This window comes from Hydra viridissima, unplaced genomic scaffold (genome assembly GCF_058129835.1).
Source record: "Hydra viridissima isolate aposymbiotic clone 2 unplaced genomic scaffold, HvirCarnegie_v1 scaffold_11, whole genome shotgun sequence".
Taxonomy (NCBI): Eukaryota; Metazoa; Cnidaria; class Hydrozoa; order Anthoathecata; family Hydridae; genus Hydra; species Hydra viridissima.
The window spans coordinates 14,877,256-14,896,988 of NW_028324310.1; the positions used below are offsets into that span (position 1 = coordinate 14,877,256).

Here is a 19,733-nt window from a genome sequence, read left to right on the forward strand (position 1 = left end):
CGAATTCGAAACAGTTTTAAGCTATCGGCCGAAAAATGACATCTGTATAAAAAAAAAAGCATTCCTTAAAGTTGTTCGAATTTTCTGCCTCAAATAGCATTTGATTAAAGTGGTTTCTGCAATAGTAACAAATTCTCGGAATGTATTAAATTATGCTCTCTAAGTAATTTATGCTCCATTTAAATTATGCACTCCATGCAAATTATGCTCTCCGTGTAACTCATTCTCTCCGCACAAATCTTCTTCTCTAATTATACTTTTCATATCTACAATGATCTTCACATAAATATTTTTTTTTTAAAGTTGGTTTTTTAAAGACCCGTGTTTCCTGTTTAATTTTTGAAAAGCTAACAAACGTCACTGTGTGACGTTTGTTTTGAAACTGCGGTACTAAAAATAAGTCAAAAAGAGAGATTTCGTAATTAGCTTATTGCAGTCGAAGGTTATTCTAAAGGGTTCTGTTGCTGTTTTTTTTTTTTTCTTCCTTATATTTCAAATTATAAGAACAGAGTTGCACAATTTGTATGTTTTTATTTTATGCCGTAGCTGTTCATTTTTCTTTTCGATTTTTTATACTCTATAAATATTCTTAAAACCTTCCAAACTTTTTGAAAGTTTGCAACTTTAGGAAAGTTTTTAAGTTTTTTTAATTCTAGAAAAAAAAAAGTATACTGTATACTTTTGAGTTTTGTTAGGCGGTAAAAATGGAAAATAAACTACCGATCATTGATCTCTCACGCATCTTCACCAAGTATTCAACAATAGAATCATGGCAACTTTTTGAGAGTGACGCAGATGTTCGAGATATTGTCGAGGAATTTTGCGACGCCTTCTGCACGTGGGGTTTCTTATATATCAAAGGACACGGAATAAGCGAAGCTGACATAACGCAAGCCATTGTAGAATCTAAGAATTTCTTTAATTCTTCTATTGAATTTAAAAAGCAATTCCTTCGTGGAAACGGAATATCTTTAGGTTATGTTCCATTCAATGGCGAAATATTTACAGAGCAACGACCTTATGACATTAAGGAGGCATTAGATTACTTACCAAATTCTAATTTGTCTGAAAAACTTTCTGCAAAAATTCCAGACTTTGTAAAAGTTCAAGACGATTTTTTTTTTAAATGCAGCAACTTAGTTGCCAATCTTCTTAGAATTCTTGCTTTGGCATTGGGAATGAATGTTGAACACTTTGTGAAGCTTCACTCAAGTTTGGGTAACCATAGCAAAAATGGTACAACGATGCGGTTATTGCATTATCCATCAATATCCGAAAAGTTACTGAAAGACCAATTACGTTGCAGCGAACACACTGATTATGGAACGTTAACAATGCTGTTTCAAGACAAAGTCGGAGGACTAGAGGTTTCTATAATATTTAAAGTAATGATAATAAAATTTAAAGTAATACAGGGTGCATAGAAACTCATAGGAAGTTTTGTTTAAGCTACTCCATCATGATTAATCTTAAACCTAAGCTTACGGAAATTGGAGAGCAACGGGTTCGACGACCGCTCTCAATTTTTTGTTTTTAAAATATTTTGTAAAACTTCTCTAAATGTGTCAAAAATGATCAATAAAAAAGCTTTTAAAGAGCTTATTTTGGCGGCAACAAAACCTACAATGTTGCAAAAGTTTTAAGCTGCAGTTTGGCGCCTATTTATAGACTGAAAAAATGAGTCAGATGACAAAATGTAGGCCTAAGAGGCAGCCCGGAGGGCACCCACGAACTGCTAGAATTCCTGCTTTGATAGAAAGTGATAAGTCAAAAATAAAGAGCAATCTTAATAGATCTTTGAGAAATATGCCATCAGGAAAATCATCAAGGATGACATCCAAGCAAAGTCAAATGCGAGAACAAAACATCACCTAATTACAGACTCAATAAAAGTTTTAAGACTTCAAAGTTAAAAAAGGTCACTCAACATCCTCAAAGATAGAAAAGTATCAAAGATCTAATTTTCTGATGAGAAACCTTTCAACTTTGATTATGTTCATAGCAGTAAAAATAATTTGTATATGAGTCCTAAAAAGATGAAGATGTTTCAAAAACATCAGGCTTTTCAAACGAAATTTCCTGCATCAGTTATGGTTATTTGGCCATAATGCTTCAGATGAAAAAATACTGGAAGCATTTTTTTCTATTGGCCTATAAGTTACAGCTGATATCTACCTAGATGTGTTAAAAAGAAGGTTCTGCCCTAAATGAGGTCCAACTTCAGCCCAGACACAATGATTATGCTCCAGCAGAACGGAGCTTCTACTCATATTGCCAAAAAAAGTTCAAAAATGACTATCAACTAATATGGCTGGGTTTTGATCAAAGAAAAAATGGTTGCCAAGTACCCCTGATCTAAACCCGTTAAACTATGCCATAGAGAGCGAAATTAAGTCCGAGGTTTGTGCCACCTGTCATCCATTTCTCACCCAAATTCGAAATCTTTGGAAGATGCTACAAAGAAGTAGTGGTCAAAAATGAAAGAGCTCTACATCAAAAAATTTTGCTAAAAGCTCAGAACATGCCTGGAGGCAACCATTGCTGCCAAAGGAGAACATATTGAATGATTGTCTTACTAAAGCATAAACATTGATATTTTATTATGTTTTAAAGCAGTGGGCTTCATTTTATAAATAGTAACTTTTTTTTCTTATGAGTTTCTACGCACAGTCATAATACTACTAATAATAATTCATTTGTTGCAATTTTCTTTATCAAACCATTTACCACGTTGAGAAATTTACTTTGAGGTAAAGGTTCATAGATATTTACAAGGTGTATTTACTAGAAACTTTGTTTTAGATTTTTTAACTAAACTTTTTATTTATTTGCTTCCAGGTCCTCTCGCCAAATGGAGAGTTTGTCCCTGTAACTCCTATTCCTGGCACTATAGTCATAAATGGTGGTGACTTGCTTCAAGCGTGGAGTAATCAAAAATTCAAAGCTACTTATCATAAGGTTTCAATCCCAAACACACCCTCCATACCAAGACAATCTATTGCTTTTTTTACGCACCCAAATTACAGCACAACCATAAAGTATCTTGATGAGCATGGTAATGAACAAATAAGGAATGCTTATGAGCATCTAGAAAAAAGATTTTTGTCAACTATTTATTAATACTTTGTGAAAAACAATATACTGTTGTAAATTGCTTTTAACAAAGCATTTTTAAGTTTTTAATACATTGTGAAATTTCTAACTTTTGCGATTTAAATTGAACTAATTTAGAAGTACTTTTGTATTTAACTGGTTCGATTTAAGTATTAATCAATCATTAGAGATCCCTTTGGAAAAGTGTTTTGTGGTATGTCGTTATATGTTTGTATTGTGCTTATTTTAAGAAGCTCTTTTTCAAGATTTACAACGGTTCAATATGTATTCCATTTGCAACGTCGATTCATTTAGTTTGTTACTGTTTTTTTCATTCCGTTTAAACTTTATCTTGTCTTCTTGAAAATATCAAAACTAAAAATAATCATACAATTGCAGTGCACATATCTTTCTCAATTTCGAACGTCCAATAATATTTTGTTTTAAAAAAAAGTTTTGATTTTTGTTAAAGTGTGCTCGTGTGACGATAAACTCAAAAAAATGGCTAAAATTTTTTAAATAGCAGAGATATTTTTCTCAACCTTCTCACAAGGAGCCGGCTGACAAAATATCATTGATGTATGTTGCTAGTAAGTTTTTTTTTACTCTAAAGTAACGATAAAAAAAAAAATTAGTTTAAACAGTTTACATAAATTACATAAATTAAGTGAAAAATAAGAATTAGAAAGTAAACTTTAAGCGTAGGCCATAATATGTCAAATAAAAGTGAAGTTAACATCAACGATCCTGAGGGATAACAAACATCAATGTAGACATGGTAGGAAGCTAGTATTTAAGGATTTGGGGCTTTGTATTCTTGTAAGTCTGTGTAATTTCTTGCCAAAAAAATTTCTGAGAAGGTTATTTCATGTGTGAGTAAAATAACGTTAGAAGTTTCCAGAGAGGATTCCAGAAATGGTTCTAACAAGATATCTGTCTATATCAACAGAAAAAATTGGAAATCATTCATGCTGTTTTTGATCCCCAAAGATTCTCAAAAGACCTAAATCTGCAATAACCTGCACCATTGAACGAATTTGGTGAAAAAACATACTTTTAGATGATTGAACTTAGTTGAATGTCAACCGCATGGATGCCGCCGAAAGTTCATTTGACAAATATGTAATACAAAACTTCATATGTAAATTAATTGGCTGATGATGGATATAGAAAAGTTAATTAGCTATTGGGATTTTTTTTTATAGAACTCACGATTTTTCTTTTCGAAAACTATAGGACATCTTGGAATTTGTGGGAAAACATCTTTAAAGGTGTGAAGAAAATCTTTAAATCATGGAAAAAAAGGAACTCTTGGCAGTATTGTCTATTTGTACACTAATTATTTATAAGGAAATCAGTAAAATTTACCATAAAAAATGTTACGAAGTGAATGGGGTTGGATATGTGCTTACCCAAGCCTAATGGAAATTATTTTATTAGATTTCAGCTCTATTAACATATATACCTTATCGTTAAATTATTTCTACAGCATTTTTAAACTTTTTATTTTTTTATAATGAAGAATAGATAATGAAAATTGAATTAAAAATTTGATGTGAAAATAAATTCTTAGACTTTCGTTTTGCAATATTTCTACGGACGAAGATGGAAATAGTTTATGAGCTCGTTGCCTTCTTTTGTTTGGAATAAGCTCGGATATGCGCATGCGCTCTTAACCTGAGCTCAAACACATAATGGCGGTAAACTCATAAGGGAGAAGTGAAAAACGATTTATCGACGTTTCGATCGGTTTGTCTCTTCCTTTCTAATGGGGACCTAAAATAACTACGCTAGTATTAAATTCTACAAGTAACGAAGTAAGCTCCAATTTTTATTTTAATTATTTTAAATATGTCTATACGTAATTATCTTTAGTTTTCCACTGACTTGATGTATTTAGGATTTATTTTTAAAATTACCTAGCCAGTTAAAGTTAAGGTAAAGATGCTAAATGTAGTTTTTTTACATTTATATATTCTTAACTTTACATGATATAAGCAGATAGTCATAAATTTAATGGTTTAATGTTGTCAGGTCAGTATGATAATAAGAAAATAAGTTTATAAATTTTCAATATCAAATAAAAACATTGTTTGTGATATAGCAATATTCATGTTTTAAGAAAAAAGATGAAATCTTTCATTATTAAAAACAGTATTTAAAATAAAAATGATTTAAAATCTATGTCAGAAAAGGTAATAGCCCGCATTTTCATTGCATGACATTCCATAATACAAGATGGTCTAATCATAACTTAAACAACTTTGTATATTTGTAGTAAACAGTTTACCTTTCATTAAGGAGAAAATTTAGTGATAATAATTTTTTTTTTTTTTTTTTTTTTTTTTTTCAGTCTGAAAGAAAAATTCAACTTTGCTAGATTTTTTGTTGACATACAGATTTTTTATTAGATAACAAAAAATAATTTAATTATCTTCATAACAAGCAGTTTATGAATAGTTAATTGGCATTTCATCAGTGATCTAGTAATTTGGTAGTACTGCTGAATAATTTACTACGATATTATGTGATGTTTTATATATATATATATATATATATATATATATATATATATATATATATATATATATATATATATATATATATATATCAAACCTTTCTATGTTCTTATATGAAATTATATAGTTACATATTTATTTAAGATGGCTGCAGCAGGTGTTCAAGAAGAATTAACAAGAGAAGAAGCTAAAAGGATTCTAAGGCGTTTAGGTAAGCAATAAAGTTTTATACTAAACCAAGTGTAAGAAATAAACTTTATAATATACTGAAATTTAAAAAAATATATACAACAGAGTTCGAATTTGTTGTTAGGAAATGAATATTTAACTCATTAAAATATTGTCTTTTATTTTTTATTTATCTATTTTTTTCAAATTTTAAAATGTTAAAAGATGCTCAATTTGTAATTTGAAAGTACTAGAGCTCATGCTACATTTAGACATCAAAGTAAATATTGAATATAAAGACTTTCCAATCAACCAATGATATTTTGCGCGTAAAAGTAAACTGTGTTTTTTTTAAAAGCCTCTTATGCCAAAACCACTGAGTTGAAGGTATCCAGAAAAATATTAAACTTGGCATGAATTTTTTTTTGTTTTTGTCTGGTAATATGTTTCAGCCACACAAATCTATCCCACACAAGATGCAGAGATATTCAACCATTGATTGTAATTCCAAACAGTAAGAACTTTTTGTAAATTTTGGTTTCTGTACCATATGTATATACCTATATTCACATATATACAAATATATACTGTGGTGTAGCTTGAATATTTTAAGATGGAATATATAAGTTTTTTTTCATATGTTCATAATTTATTTTTGCAAAGACTGTTTTTGATCATGAAGGACAGTTTCCTTGATGATCACTGTATCTCAGGGACCACCATTAATCTTTTCTTAAGACAAGAGAAAACTATGATTAATTATCAAGAAAATTTTTCTTATGATGATCAATGCCATCACCTGCTTCAGGAACATGGCAAGGTGCCCTCACTTATTGGTCTTGATTTCAATAGGTAGGCTTCTCTAGTTTACTAAATGAAAGTTACAAAAGTCTTCAGTCCCAAGCTTGCCTGGATGGTCTGGCTTCTCAGACAAAATAGGAAATAGAACTGTTAGGAATTTGTGAATCTAACTCTCTTTTGACCCATTCATTTCCACAAGTCAGTTCCACCTATTTCTAAATTATTGAAAGCAAAATACAGATCTTTCTTTACTTAATAGGCTAAAGTTTAATGCTGCCAAATTTAAATTGTAAGCACCACTCTGTGTGTGTTTACACAAAAATGTATAATTTACAAGCTAACAATAGTTTACAATTTTCAAATTACTCTTTTATGTTGACTAGCCAAAGAGTGTTATTAATAATTAGACTAAATTATAGTTAGAACTTAATTGGACTGTATTTGTCCTACGAATTGTAGAATATAAAGATAAAGATGTAACTAGTGTTTTCATTATTTATCTTATTAGTTTACAGTCCCTGCCATTTTAGAAGTGTGATGGCTTAATGGCTACTTTCATTAAGAAAAGTTGAATAGTTAGGTTTCTTTGTTTTTATGTGATTTATGAAATAGAACATAAATTATCTTAATGTAATATAATTATTATTTAAAATATTATACTCACTCCTATAATTGTTTGAGTTATCAAAATTTTAGATAAGTTTACTGATGTGTTTGCATGATGGGTGTAAGGGAAAATCATTGAATGTCAGTTTAGGCATTTAGAGAAAACTCAAAATCTGTTTTTTAAGACTTCTATTATTTTTTAGTTACACCAAATACAAAGCTATTGCATAACCAGTTGATGGCCTGGCAATATTATTTTTTACATTATTATGGCATAATAGATAAATGAATTATAATATTTTCTGGCATAATAGATAAATGAATTTTAGTAAACATTAGTATAATGTAATAGTTATAATCATAAATATGTAATATATATTCATATTAGCTTATGAATGATTAAACCAAGACATCATATTTATTCTTACTTTCTTATATTGCATCGCCACATTTTTCTCCAAAAATACATTTAATCACTAGCCACAATAAGACATTTTTAGAAGTTTTATCTTTATATGAGTTTTTGATTTTGTTGTATGATTTTTATTTCCTTTCATTTTTTCTAGATTTGGTTAAATCACCAAAATTTATAGGAAACAAGCTGAGAAAATAACAGATAAATCTCTGAATGTTTTAGTTTTATTTGTAAAATGCCAGTGGTTTTTGCATATATTTTTAAAATACCTGTGAAAATTTAAAATTTATTGATCATAAACATGCTCAGGGCATAAATTTTGATGTGTTGTGCGTGTACTCTAAAACTCAACAATTTTATTCTTTACTTTAATAGAACAAAATTTGTATGTCCAGTTTTTACTTTTAAACATTAATTCGAACACTGAAATGTACTATTTAAATTTCTAGCAAAAAATGTGAATTTTAGTGTTCAAGATATACTGATACATTATATTTGATTTAATCTTTATGTTTTTTTACTTGTAACTTTTAGAATTGGATGCCTACTCAGCTGTAGTAACTGCATTCAGAGCACAAGGAGACATTAATAGGTAGAAAATAGGTTATTCATACTAATTATCTATCTATTTAAGTTTCTTTGTTTCTGTTGCATGAAGATAACAAATTACTGACTTAGCTTCCTGTTTTTTTAATTATTTACCAAACCCAAGAAGTTTTATAAATAAGAATAGAAGGCCAGCTAAAGAAACATTTGATTCCCTAATTAAAAAATTATAATTGGATTGGCTTGAATCTTATTGCTACAAGTAATGTGATTTCTATTTTAGATCAAAAAAGTGTATTCTAACAGACTTAGCAAATCATTTAAGGTTTGTTTTAATTTATTTTGTGTTTAGTCTTCTTCATGAAAGTTTACATGAACCAAGTTAAATATTTTTTTCTTCTAGTATTTCTACTGAAAGGCACCGTGCTGAAGTTCGTCGCGTGGTAAATGATGAACGTTTGAATGCTGTTGCTGAGTGGTAAATTTTTGTTTCAAAACCTTTGCTTTTTTTTTTTTTTTTTTGCTTTTTTTGAGGGGTCAACATTTTTACAAAATTATTTTAAGTAAAATGTTTTATAAAATTACATGAAGATGACAAAAGTGAATGCAAAATTGCTAGGATAGTTTTTAAACCACAAGCAACAATTAATCCTATTATCAAATGCTTTGATACACCTGGCTCAGTACTCAACAGAACAATATATGGATGGCCATCAGAGTCAACAAAAAGCTACAAACACCTCATTTGACCTAAAGTTGTGACATTGTTTTTTTCTTAAATGTGATGCTATTTAAACAGCTTGAGGAAGTTGTTACCTAGTTGTTATTTTTTCACAGCTTCCTATTATAACTAAAAAAATGTTTAAGGGGGCTCCCGTTCACATAAAAAAATATCAAAGTTGTTCATTTATTCTTTCAAAAATCTCAAAAAGGTTTTTGGAAGAGAAAAAGAGACTATGAAGAGATTTGACTTTAGGTTTGCTACTTGTAGAGAGGTAATCCATCATTTTCTATTTCTGAAGCATGGTAAAAATTAGTACTCACATCCAATAAATCATCTGCCTAAATGACCTTCAATTAAAAATCAGACTGCTGTTGTATTCTTTTCAAACAAGAGGCTTTCCAAGCAAGGAGTTTGTTCATTTAGCTCAGACAATTCTGTTTCAGATTCAGAACTATTCGTACCACCTGTTTAGTCACATAACTTTAGCTAATCTGCTCTTCTATCAAAAATGTCTAAGTACGCACTGACAATTCCACCACACTGCTTTTGGAGAAGGATTCAGCCCAGATTTTTATTGTTCTAAATTAGAATTTAATTTTAAAAATTTTGCATTATAGTAAAGTAAATATAGAATAGGATCAGTAAGATGCACACAGAAGAGAGGCAACATTTTTGTTCAGCACTGGCTCAAAAAATAGCAAAGCAGAACTTTTTAGGAGACTGCTTTCTTAAAAGCACTATAAAACATATAATGGTATTTCACACTATTATGGTAAACTGGTAAAAAATTTTTGAAAGTTAATAAATGACCAATTCTACAAAATATGTGAATGGAAACCCCCATAAATATGTTCTATTAACCCCCATAAATATGTTCTATACTGTAAAAAAAAAATTTTTTTAAATTTATATTTGGTGAAAACTTCTTAAAAACCACCTAAGAATCACATTTAAAGTAATAGGTATTTGTGAGGAAGTTGATGAAACAGTCAAAATTAAAATTGTTTTTTGTCAAAATGACCTACTGCTCATCTTGTGACAGTTGTAAAGAATATTTTCTTTAAACAAATTCTTCATAGTATGCAAGGTTGTGGAACCTCTACTGAGTGGATGTATGAAGGTCGTCGTCTTATCTCACTCATGCCACGACTTGTTCCACAAACAGTATTTACTGCAAAAGCTACTGTTGCTGCAAATCAAGCTGTCGAAGCAAACCTAAAGCTCCCTTTAAAAACAGGTTGGTATTACAAAAAAAAACTTTTTAATTAAATCTTTTTAGTAAAAATTTAAAAGTGCATTTTTTTGGCGACTTTTAATAACTCAGAAATCTTTTTGAAATAGTGAAAGTTTCTATGTTCAACCACATGTCTTACACAAAAACAATAAATTCTTTATTATTAAAAGCATGTGATAAGTTTGTTTAATTTTTTTTTTTACTTTATTGAATTACTTTTTTTACTTGTATTTATGCAAATTTTAATTAAATTCAATAATTCTTTTTTTGTTTTCTTTTTTTTTTTTTTGTTTTTTGAATTACCTTTTAACTCTATTTACAAAAACCTTTATTGGAAAAACATGTCTTAAGTATAATCGACAAAGTACAACCTGTTGGTTTACAATTAACATTTATCAAAATTTTTGGTCTTATTTAAAGTCATGGAGATAATAAATTTAAATTCAAAAAGTGAAAATACAACTAGTGTATTATTGATGCACCTAAAAAAAAACTAAATTTTCATTATAGCACTCAATCTGTGTTAGATCAGTTTTCAAGATTCAACAATATGTTATTTTCAACAGGATTTCTAGAGGAATGGGAATTATGTTAATCACATCCTGTGTTAACTTTACTTTTCTATTTTAATTCTTATTGCCCAGTTGTTTCTCAAAATAATTGTTATAAGGAAGTCAAGTTAATAAATATACAATGGCTATATTGATAGCAAACCATTTTTCCTGAGATTTTTGTAATAGTCTATATAGTTAGTTTTTCTAAGCAGAGTTACATGATCTAAGCAGAGTAGCAGTTGTGACTGGCTAAACAGGTTTATCTTGGTGCATTCAAAACCCAGTTTTGCTAAACAAAAGTTCTTTATTAAATTTGTGTAATATTGATTTAGTTACTAGATGATTAGTAAAAGTTGGTGATCCTTGACAAATGATACACAAATCTACTATCAATATGCAAAATCATTTAGTTTTGTGTATGTCTTATTTTTTAACTAAAATATACTTTTGTTGATAAATAAATCTAATGAGTCTAATAGTTGTTAAAGAAAATAATATAATTAATGTAATAATTCAGAAAAAGAATTGTCATTTTCAAACAGAATGGTTAAAATTTACAATCTGTATTGTTTTGCCTGTAGCTTCTAAACAAATCACTTTCTGCATTTTCATTTTCATATATTTGAAGACTCAAGAATATATTTGAAAACTCAAGAAATTTTAAAATGGATAATTACACTTCAAAAAAACTTGCTGCAATAGTGTTGGTGTATGTGCAAAATAATAATTCAGTTATTGCAATGATGAATTTTTATATTGGAGAGAAATTCTACTTTTCCACCAATAATTTTGTGGTTGATGGTTTAATTTGAAGGAGCAGGAAGTTCATTTGAAAATATAGAGCGTGTAGCCAAAAGTGTACAAAAAGATTCAGAAAAATTAATAAAAAGTAGAGCACAACAGTTTTGGCTCTCATAATCATCACTGCACCAGTTTTGCAGTCAGATCTACACTTGCTTCTGTACAAGAAACAGTTAACTCAAGAACTGATGTTAAATGACCATCAAAAATGTCTGCAATGCTCCCTAGCAGTACTAACTCTGCATAATGAACTTCCAGATTTTGCTTCAAAATAATTAATCAGGCAAAGCTTATATTGAGGTGAAGGGAGCAGTAAATAAACAAAATTATAGATTCTGGGGAGTTCCAAGTTGATTAAATTAACTCTGCTCAGATGTTTAAGTGAACTTTAGAGAATAAATCTAGTATGAGGGCTATCATAAAAATCAAAATAATTATTTTTTCTATCTGACAATATGATAAGTGTTTTATAACAATTGTTTTGAGAAACAACAGCACAATTTTATAAATTTTTTAAATTTTATTTAGAAAAAGGTAAAATAACTATAGATAAAAATTTTACAAATTTTTCAATAGTTCCTCTTTTCTAATGATCTCTTCCACGTTGCTTATCTTGAAAATTGATGTATCTAAAATGGAGTGTGTGCTATAAAGAAAATTTAATTAATTCTTCATTATAAATTTTTAAATCTCATAAATAAATTTTTGTTCTTCATAAACTTAAATGAAGCTAAAATTCATTCAAATTTTCATTCTCTATAAACTTAAATGAAGCTAAAATATAGTTACTCATGATTCTTTTATGTCATCATTCATGATTTTTCATTTACTCAAAATTTGGAAAAATCAACTTTTCAAAGATCAAGGTGATGGCACAAACCTTTTGTATTTAAAAGTGAAATTTTTTTTCATATTCAATGTGGTCTGAAGAATTAGGTTTTTGGAAATCTAGAAAGTTTAGTTTGTTTTGTAAAAATTAATCTCTCCCTCTCTGCAAATTATGTTCTCATATTACACATCTCAAATGTTGATATCTCTAAATTTATAATTAATAGGATTTGGGTTATTATTGAATATTGTTGATAATGTTGTTTTAGAAATTGAATTGCTACCGATGCCTATTAAGTCTAAAGGCCCAACACCAAAAGGAATTCAACCAACAGATCAAAGAGGTTTTAAACAATGGTTATTTTGTCCATATTTTTGTTTCTATTTAGCTGATGAATTAAAGATATGCTAAACTATAAGTAACTGCAATAAATAATTGTGATGTGTTTTAGCTGTAATAATTGTGAACTTTCTCTGTGATTAGTGAATAAATGTAAAGCTAGTAAACTTTTATTTTGTTGCGTTTTGTTTTTCATCTAATAGATTTTGTAATTTCTCCTGGAACAGACCAATCAAAAAAGAAAAAAAAGACAAACATGCTAAATTTAAAACCTCCACCACTTATACTCAACAAATCTATTGCTACTGCCATGAAGTCTTCCACCCAAAATGCATCTGCATCAATGAAATCTGTTATAAAAAGTAAGTTGATTAAAGCTTCCTCATTTGCTTTGTCCGATAGCTTTTCAAGTGCTTCAGTGTCACCGGTGAAGTACTTACCAACACAGCAAAGTCCAACAAATGCTCAAGCAACCTCTTCTCAATCCCCAATTTCAGGGGCTCTTCCGTTAACATTATTAAGTACAAATTTTAATTCTGAAACATTGACACATTCACAACCAAGTAATTTACCAACAAAAGTTATTACCAGCTCTGAGTCTCTAAGTAACCATAATGTATCTATTCCTTCCACTTCTACTTATTTTGGAAATAGTTTCACTCAAAAGATCAAATTTAAGACACCTTTGCCTAAATCCAAATTAAAACCTGCAAAGTTTAAACCCATGACAACATTACAAAGGGTTGTTCCTCCTATCAGCCAAGTAAATGATTCTAACATTTTAGCAAGTTCAAATCAGATTTTGACTTCTCCAAACCCAGGCATGTCCGTCAAAGTTGTCCAACTCACTAAAGCAAATTGCAGCCCTCTTTTATCGACAGTTAATAGAGCAGTGGTGTCTGTAAACAAAAATCCAATACAGAGTGCTGTAGCATTCAATAATATTGCTACAAGCATATCACAGCAAATGAAAGCTGCTTCTGCTGCACAGTTACCATCATCTGTGATGTCTGCCCTACCTAAAGGTGCATTACCTTCAAAATCAGTGCCTCTTACCACAGGATTTAAAATGATTGCTGTTACAACTGTTGTACCAGGTACAACTCAGGTAAAGACTGTATATATAGCTACTCCAATAATGTCACTTTCAAAATCAGTTTCTCCACCAACTTGCTCCACAGTAACAGCTACTGCAGCAACGCAGAGTTCAAAACGAACACCAGGTTCTATTGCTTCTAATATTCAGTCAGTTGTGGCTCGATCTATGAATGCTGCTGCCATTAATTATCTTGGAAAACCTGCTCAAATATCCTCCATAACCTCTAATATTGCACCAGCTACTTCAACAATTGGGAAAACATCTCAAGTCTCTCCAAGAGGATTAGGAAGTTTAAAAACTACTCTATCAGGACATGCCCAGAGTTTAAAATTATTTACAGCTGTTTCAAAAAGTAATCGAGCACAGTTTTCAAATGTCAATTTAACTAAAAATGCTTCCTTATTACCTGGGGCTAACCTAGTTTCATCACAATGTAGCCTAGGAAACATTCAATTAAAATCTTCCGAAATAAAGATAGACAAAGTGACCACACCAACTAATCAGCTTGAAAATACCACAATTGATTCTATCAAAGTTATCAATAAATTTTGCTCTTCTGATGACAGTGTTAGTAAATTATGCTCCACTGATGCTGTTGTTATGGCAACCGAACAAATAACTGCTTCTGCAACAGCAGACACTGATGATATGGCTTTTTTAAATGCTGGTGAAAGGTTTCTAGAACAATTGTCTGCTAAAATGACTGCTACTTCTCCAGATATATCCAAAAACAATTTTTTATTTACTAGCTCAATTGATCATTTCGAGTCCAATTCTTTAAAAGAGAACTTATGCTGTGAAAATGAAAATTTTCCTGGTCTTATTTCAAAACTTTCAAACCTAAATGATAATAATTCTACTTGTGCATCAGTTTTTCATGCTGCAGTTGATAGTTTATCTCAATGTAATAATACATTTTCAGGTTCGTTTTATGAGCCTGCCATTTCCCATAAAGCAATTGATGCTGAGAACTGCAAGGTTTTATTTTCTCATAATATTAGTAAACCTATTGACTCATGTATTTTAAAAACTTCTTCTGATGGGGTAACTTCTGATTGTATAAGTAATACCTACATTAATGGGTTTTATTCAGTAAATGATTTACATCAAAGTAATGCATTGCATATATCAATGCTTAATCCCCAAATCATGGTATCATCAGCTTTTACAAATAGTTCACAAAGTACTATGTTAATGTCAAAAAATCCCTTAAATTTACCAGAGACAAGTTCTCCAGAAACATATTCAACACAGACTGTTCCTCTAAGTAATAGCCTTGACATCGGATCAACTCTTAAAAACCTCTCTTGCAATACAAATACCTCAACTGCTGTTACTCACTTATCACATATTGTACCAAACATGCCAATTATGGCTGCTTCTAAAATTTTGTCATGCAATAAAGTCCCTGCTGAAACAAAAAAAAGAAAAGTATCTGTTGTTCAAGAATCATCTGACTTTTCTTCTCCAGTACCTGCACGAACACAAGCTAGCTGGATAAGAGGTGCTGCAAAGTAAGAAGCCTTTTATGAAAATTTCAAAATAAAACTGTAATCTTTCTTTTTAATGTATATCTTTTATAATAAAAAACAATATGTATTTTTCTGACAGTTTGCTTCAAAGGGTCAGTAGATTTCGAGGCCCAACTAAGCAGAAAGGTGAGATGAATGCAGCATCATGGTTCACCAAGCCAGGTTAAATTTTTTTAATCTTTTAAAAATCAAATAAATCATCTTTGTTACTCCTGTTAACTATAAAAATACAAATATAAAATTATTTTTTTCTAGTTGATCCAAATGAAGCACCTGGGTACTATCGTGTCATAAAGACCCCGATGGACTTTGGGAAAATAAAGCGCAAATTAGAAGTAATAGAGTTTTTTATTGCTTTTTGCTTATCTGTTCCTGAGATCTATAGTCTTTAAGTGCTTTATTATCTTGCTTTGTTTTCAATAAATCTGCTTTCTTTATTACTATCAGATGAACTGAGAGTTGTTTAAATACTCGACTATATATGTACAGTTTTTTTCTTAAGAATGGAGAATATTCTAGCTACACTATGTTTTATGACGATATGATGCTAATAAAGTCAAACTGCTATGCTTACAATCCTGTAGAACATGCTGCTAGAAAAGTAAGTTTTCCTCTTGAGATTTTTGTCACTCATTACATGGGCTGTGCATACAATTTTTAATTCTTACAATACTCATTACATGGGCATATGACTGTGCATACAATTTTTAATTCTTTTAACACTTTTGTATACTCTTGCAAAACTTATTTTGCGGGCATCATGATATGAGAGAATCATCTGTATTACATCCATGTAATAGAAAACACCAGCAGTGAAGCCTTATCAATTCCTTCTTCTTTTTTTTTTGAGATAACTGTGATAGCAGGCTCTTTTGTAGCTTTAGCCAACATGACATTATGGAACAATTGCTTATTGTTTATCATTGCGTCATGTAAGTAAAATGGTTTATGGTTTCTCTTTTTAAAGGTAAAACATGCGGCAAATTACTATTCTCTTTCTCACTAGCTAAAAATGACTGTAAAATTGTTATAATAAAATTCCCGTGAAAAAAGGTGATATTGATATATATATATATATATATATTAGGGATATGAGAAAAAAATCTGAAAAATTTTGTCTGTTCTGTGATCGCAAATGACGACCTTTAGTGCCACGATTACTAAAAAAATTACTGCAGTTAGCCCCTACAAAAACCTCTCGCACCTTTTCAGTTTAGTTGACTGTTGACGCTAAATTGTTAATAAAAACGCGGAATCATGAACAAACAATATAACTATTAATGCAACACGAAGACGAGATATACCTATAATTGAAACACCTCGTTCTTTTTCTTGACTTTCCCAAAAGAAAGGCATTGGTCGCCTCTATATTCTTCTAGAAACAGCGAAAAAGAAGAAAGAAAAAATGATAGCTTAATGTTCTCTGGGAAAAGTTTAGCTTTCCAATTTTATAAAAGCAACTATATAAAGTTCGTAAATTAATGGAAGCGAACGATAAAAATAGAAAGAAGGATTTATTTCATGGCGATACTTACTACAAGCCTTTCCGTCGCGAAGGGACGGGAAGGCTTGTAGTAAGTATCGCCGTGGAATATTTGAAAAGGGGTGGACAATGTTACTGAAAATATTTTTAAAATGGTTGAAAAAGTTAGCGAGCTACTTTCTTTTCAATTAATTTACTAAATTTTAAAGGAACTGTTTCAATGCACAAATTGTCTAATGCGGTGTTTATTAAATATCATAAAATGTTAATAAAACAATTTTAAAGAAATTAACAACAACATTTTTCAGAATAATGAATGAACTTTAATTATTTAAAAACTAAATCACATAAGAAAAATAAACAACCTTTAAAATAATGCAAAAAAAAAGCTATCAAAATATACATCAAATATAAGAAATTATGAAAAAAATGGACATAGCAACATTTTTTAATGTCTTACAGATAACTTTAAAACCTTTTAATGCAGGTTTCTCAGTGGACTTAGGTGAAATAAACAAACAATGTCTTTTTTTCTCAATTTCAAAAATGTCACAAAAAAAAAACCACTTAACACAGCAATCAAAAGAGGTACACTCAATCCACCTCTGTCCGTAGTTTTTGTGTAGTCTCCATACAACTGAAAAGAAAATGCAGTGTCAGTCAACAATTCATTTTCACTGACATCATCTTTTCTTGTAACAGCCTACAATATAAAACATTTTATTACTCATTCTATTTTTGTACTCAGTTGTAAAGATGCTTCTAGTTCAGGCAATTGAATTAATAGTGTAATCTGAAACATCAACTTTTAATTCCAATAACAGTTTAGCTTTCCAATAATCAGTTCTGCATTCATTTCGAAGTGAATCATTAATCATGAGTATCAAGTGGTACGCTTAAAGAGTTCACTTAGAAGAGAATTGAAATTAGTCGTAAAACGTGACTGGATCATCACCGGATATTTTTATTTTTACTAAGGCTGCTAAATGAATTTCATGTGTGAACTTAAAAATGATCGTATGTGACACAAGTGCTGTTAATACAGGAAGAATCAATGGAGTTGTTGTGAAACTACAAGATGAAACTGTGAAACGAGGATTTCTTAAATTACATTACATTGGATGTCAATATCACATTCGTGACAGAATCCTGAATTATATTATATATACACATGTAAATGAAAAAGATTAAAAATATGTTAGAAATGTGTTAGAGTTCTTTAATTTAATTTTTCGGCCGCGCACCAATGGAATCAGTGTTCTCAGCTATGAAATTGTAGACCGTGTGATAAAACAATACGATGACTTGCAGCAGTGCTACAAACTAGAAACTAAAATGCAAACTGTTTAAAATTTAGGTAGGAGAGATGATTTTAGATTTCTGTGCCAGTTATGAAGAGCATTCCGTTTCTTTAAGGAAATAGGTGCACATCTTGTAGTTAAGTAGAGTAAATTACCATATCTTCACAATGCCAGAGGGAATTCACGTGCTATATATGCCCTTATTGCGTATTTTCATATTCCTAAATGGAAAGTTCATTAGAAATATCATACACTTTCATCTCAAATGGCAGAAAGCCTGGTTTTCCAAGCAAATGTTCAATCCAGAGACTCACCAGAAATTGATGGATGGTATTTCAGAATTAAATTGCTCCAAAACCAAAATGTGCTTTGCAACTCACTGGAATGCTGACATTTCGATTGTAAGTACACCACGTACGAATATTTGTGCTAGATGAGCAGTGAAATTAATGGAAGAACTTCATCAGAAATGTAAAACAGATAAATATTTGAACCTAAACTTTATTGCAACTGAATACATTTTGACTGTCATGATTCTGTTGGATGCACAAAAATTTCAGAAGATTCGGTTCAGAACTTTTTTTTTTTTTTTTGAATGGAACGAAATAATCAGTATCAAAATGTTCAAAAAGGTCCAAAAAAAAAAAAAAAGGATTTTTTTTCATGACCCTAACATCTATGTAATATAAATTTATAAAATTCAAAATGAAATTATGTTTTAAAAAGATAGCTTTACTAAGAGTCTCCCTCAAACTTTGGCGATGTTTACGGTTTTTCGAAAATGTGTTTTATTGAAATAAAGTAACGCACACGTGATCGTCAACCAATGTAATTCAACTTCTGTGTAGTTTTCAGTTCAATTTGATGAAGAAGAAAAAAGGTTATCGAAGAAAAATCGAAAAAAAATCGTACACAAACTTTGGCACGCTACGTTGTATATGCAAAAAAATTTAGTTTGTAACTTTTCGTGGTATGAGTTGCGTGCGAGTGTAGATGAACAAATAATTAACAAAATCGTATTTTCTTTAGGACTGCGATGATGTGTTTTCTTTCTTTGAGGCTGAATTCATGAAGTTACTAGAACGTTGGGAAAAGGTATCAGGTTATTCTTTTACTTCTGATTTCTTGCTTGGCGATTTTAAAATTTTCATTTTAAAATATTACTCCATTTTGTTTTTGTTTTTCAGTATCATGTTTCGCCGCATAAAAAAATGAAAATTTCGACAGAAGTTGGTGAAAATGGATGAAAATTGTTAAAAATGGAATTTGTAAATATTTCATTTTCGATGGTGCTTTTTATAAATCTAACTACGTTTAGTAACAAGATATGCGATTTCTTGTTTTAAAACAATAAAATAATACAGATTTGTACATATGTACTATGTAAATGACGAAAGAAGCGAAGTATTTATGTATAGGTTTTATTGTACGTTAAAGCAATGATGTCATCTTGTTGCCAAATTAGCCGAGCAGTTTAGGAAAGAGGTAATCAAATGCTATGATAAGACTTAGTGATAAGTCAAGCAGAAAAAGAAAGCTTAGGCAAAAGGGGTCAAAGCACAAACAGCAAACCTTAAAAGAAACTAAAGCGAAATATTCAGGATTAACACCAAAAAGAAAAAAAATTAACTTCTAAATGAATCATCCGTAAGAAATAAAAAAATTTAGTAAAAACTGAATTAGAAGAGA

General features: G+C 30.0%; 2 protein-coding genes across 5 annotated transcripts; both read left to right on the forward strand.

The window, feature by feature from the left end:
• The first annotated feature begins 424 nt into the window (after positions 1 to 424).
• On the forward strand, positions 425 to 3,297 carry LOC145191755 (uncharacterized). Of its 2 annotated transcripts, none has more exons than XM_090067589.1 (2): positions 425 to 1,367; positions 2,839 to 3,297. In XM_090067589.1, the coding sequence occupies exons 1-2, from the start codon at positions 705 to 707 to the stop codon at positions 3,118 to 3,120; spliced, it is 945 nt and encodes a 314-aa protein (XP_089923715.1). In that variant the 5' UTR covers positions 425 to 704; the 3' UTR covers positions 3,121 to 3,297. The 2 variants fall into 2 exon arrangements, with proteins under 2 accessions (XP_089923715.1, XP_089923714.1); XM_090067588.1 differs by having other exon boundaries at positions 592 to 1,385.
• Positions 3,298 to 4,747: 1,450 nt separating this feature from the next.
• On the forward strand, positions 4,748 to 19,455 carry LOC145190998 (uncharacterized). 3 transcript variants are annotated; one of them, XM_090067553.1, is made up of 14 exons: positions 4,748 to 4,910; positions 5,757 to 5,823; positions 6,233 to 6,294; positions 7,754 to 8,194; positions 8,432 to 8,473; positions 8,552 to 8,626; positions 9,952 to 10,109; positions 12,559 to 12,633; positions 12,833 to 15,242; positions 15,340 to 15,422; positions 15,516 to 15,595; positions 15,763 to 15,861; positions 19,074 to 19,139; positions 19,232 to 19,455. In XM_090067553.1, exons 7-14 carry the CDS (start codon positions 9,953 to 9,955, stop codon positions 19,289 to 19,291), a joined length of 3,030 nt encoding a protein of 1,009 aa, XP_089923679.1. In that variant the 5' UTR covers positions 4,748 to 4,910; positions 5,757 to 5,823; positions 6,233 to 6,294; positions 7,754 to 8,194; positions 8,432 to 8,473; positions 8,552 to 8,626; position 9,952; the 3' UTR covers positions 19,292 to 19,455. The 3 variants fall into 3 exon arrangements, with proteins under 3 accessions (XP_089923679.1, XP_089923678.1, XP_089923680.1); XM_090067554.1 differs by having other exon boundaries at positions 4,779 to 4,910; positions 8,137 to 8,194; XM_090067552.1 differs by lacking the exon at positions 6,233 to 6,294 and having other exon boundaries at positions 4,756 to 4,910; positions 8,137 to 8,194.
• The last annotated feature ends 278 nt before the right edge of the window (positions 19,456 to 19,733 follow it).

Coding starts and splice junctions, on each gene's coding strand:
- LOC145190998 (XM_090067552.1), top strand. CDS start 5,757: ATGGCTGCAGCAGGTGTTCAAGAAGAATTAACAAGAGAAGAAGCTAAA. Junction 8,474..8,551: donor GACTTAGCAAATCATTTAAG/GTTTGTTTTAAT, acceptor TTTTTCTTCTAG/TATTTCTACTGAAAGGCACC. Junction 8,627..9,951: donor TTGAATGCTGTTGCTGAGTG/GTAAATTTTTGT, acceptor AATTCTTCATAG/TATGCAAGGTTGTGGAACCT.
- LOC145191755 (XM_090067588.1), top strand. CDS start 705: ATGGAAAATAAACTACCGATCATTGATCTCTCACGCATCTTCACCAAG. Junction 1,386..2,838: donor AGGTTTCTATAATATTTAAA/GTAATGATAATA, acceptor ATTTGCTTCCAG/GTCCTCTCGCCAAATGGAGA.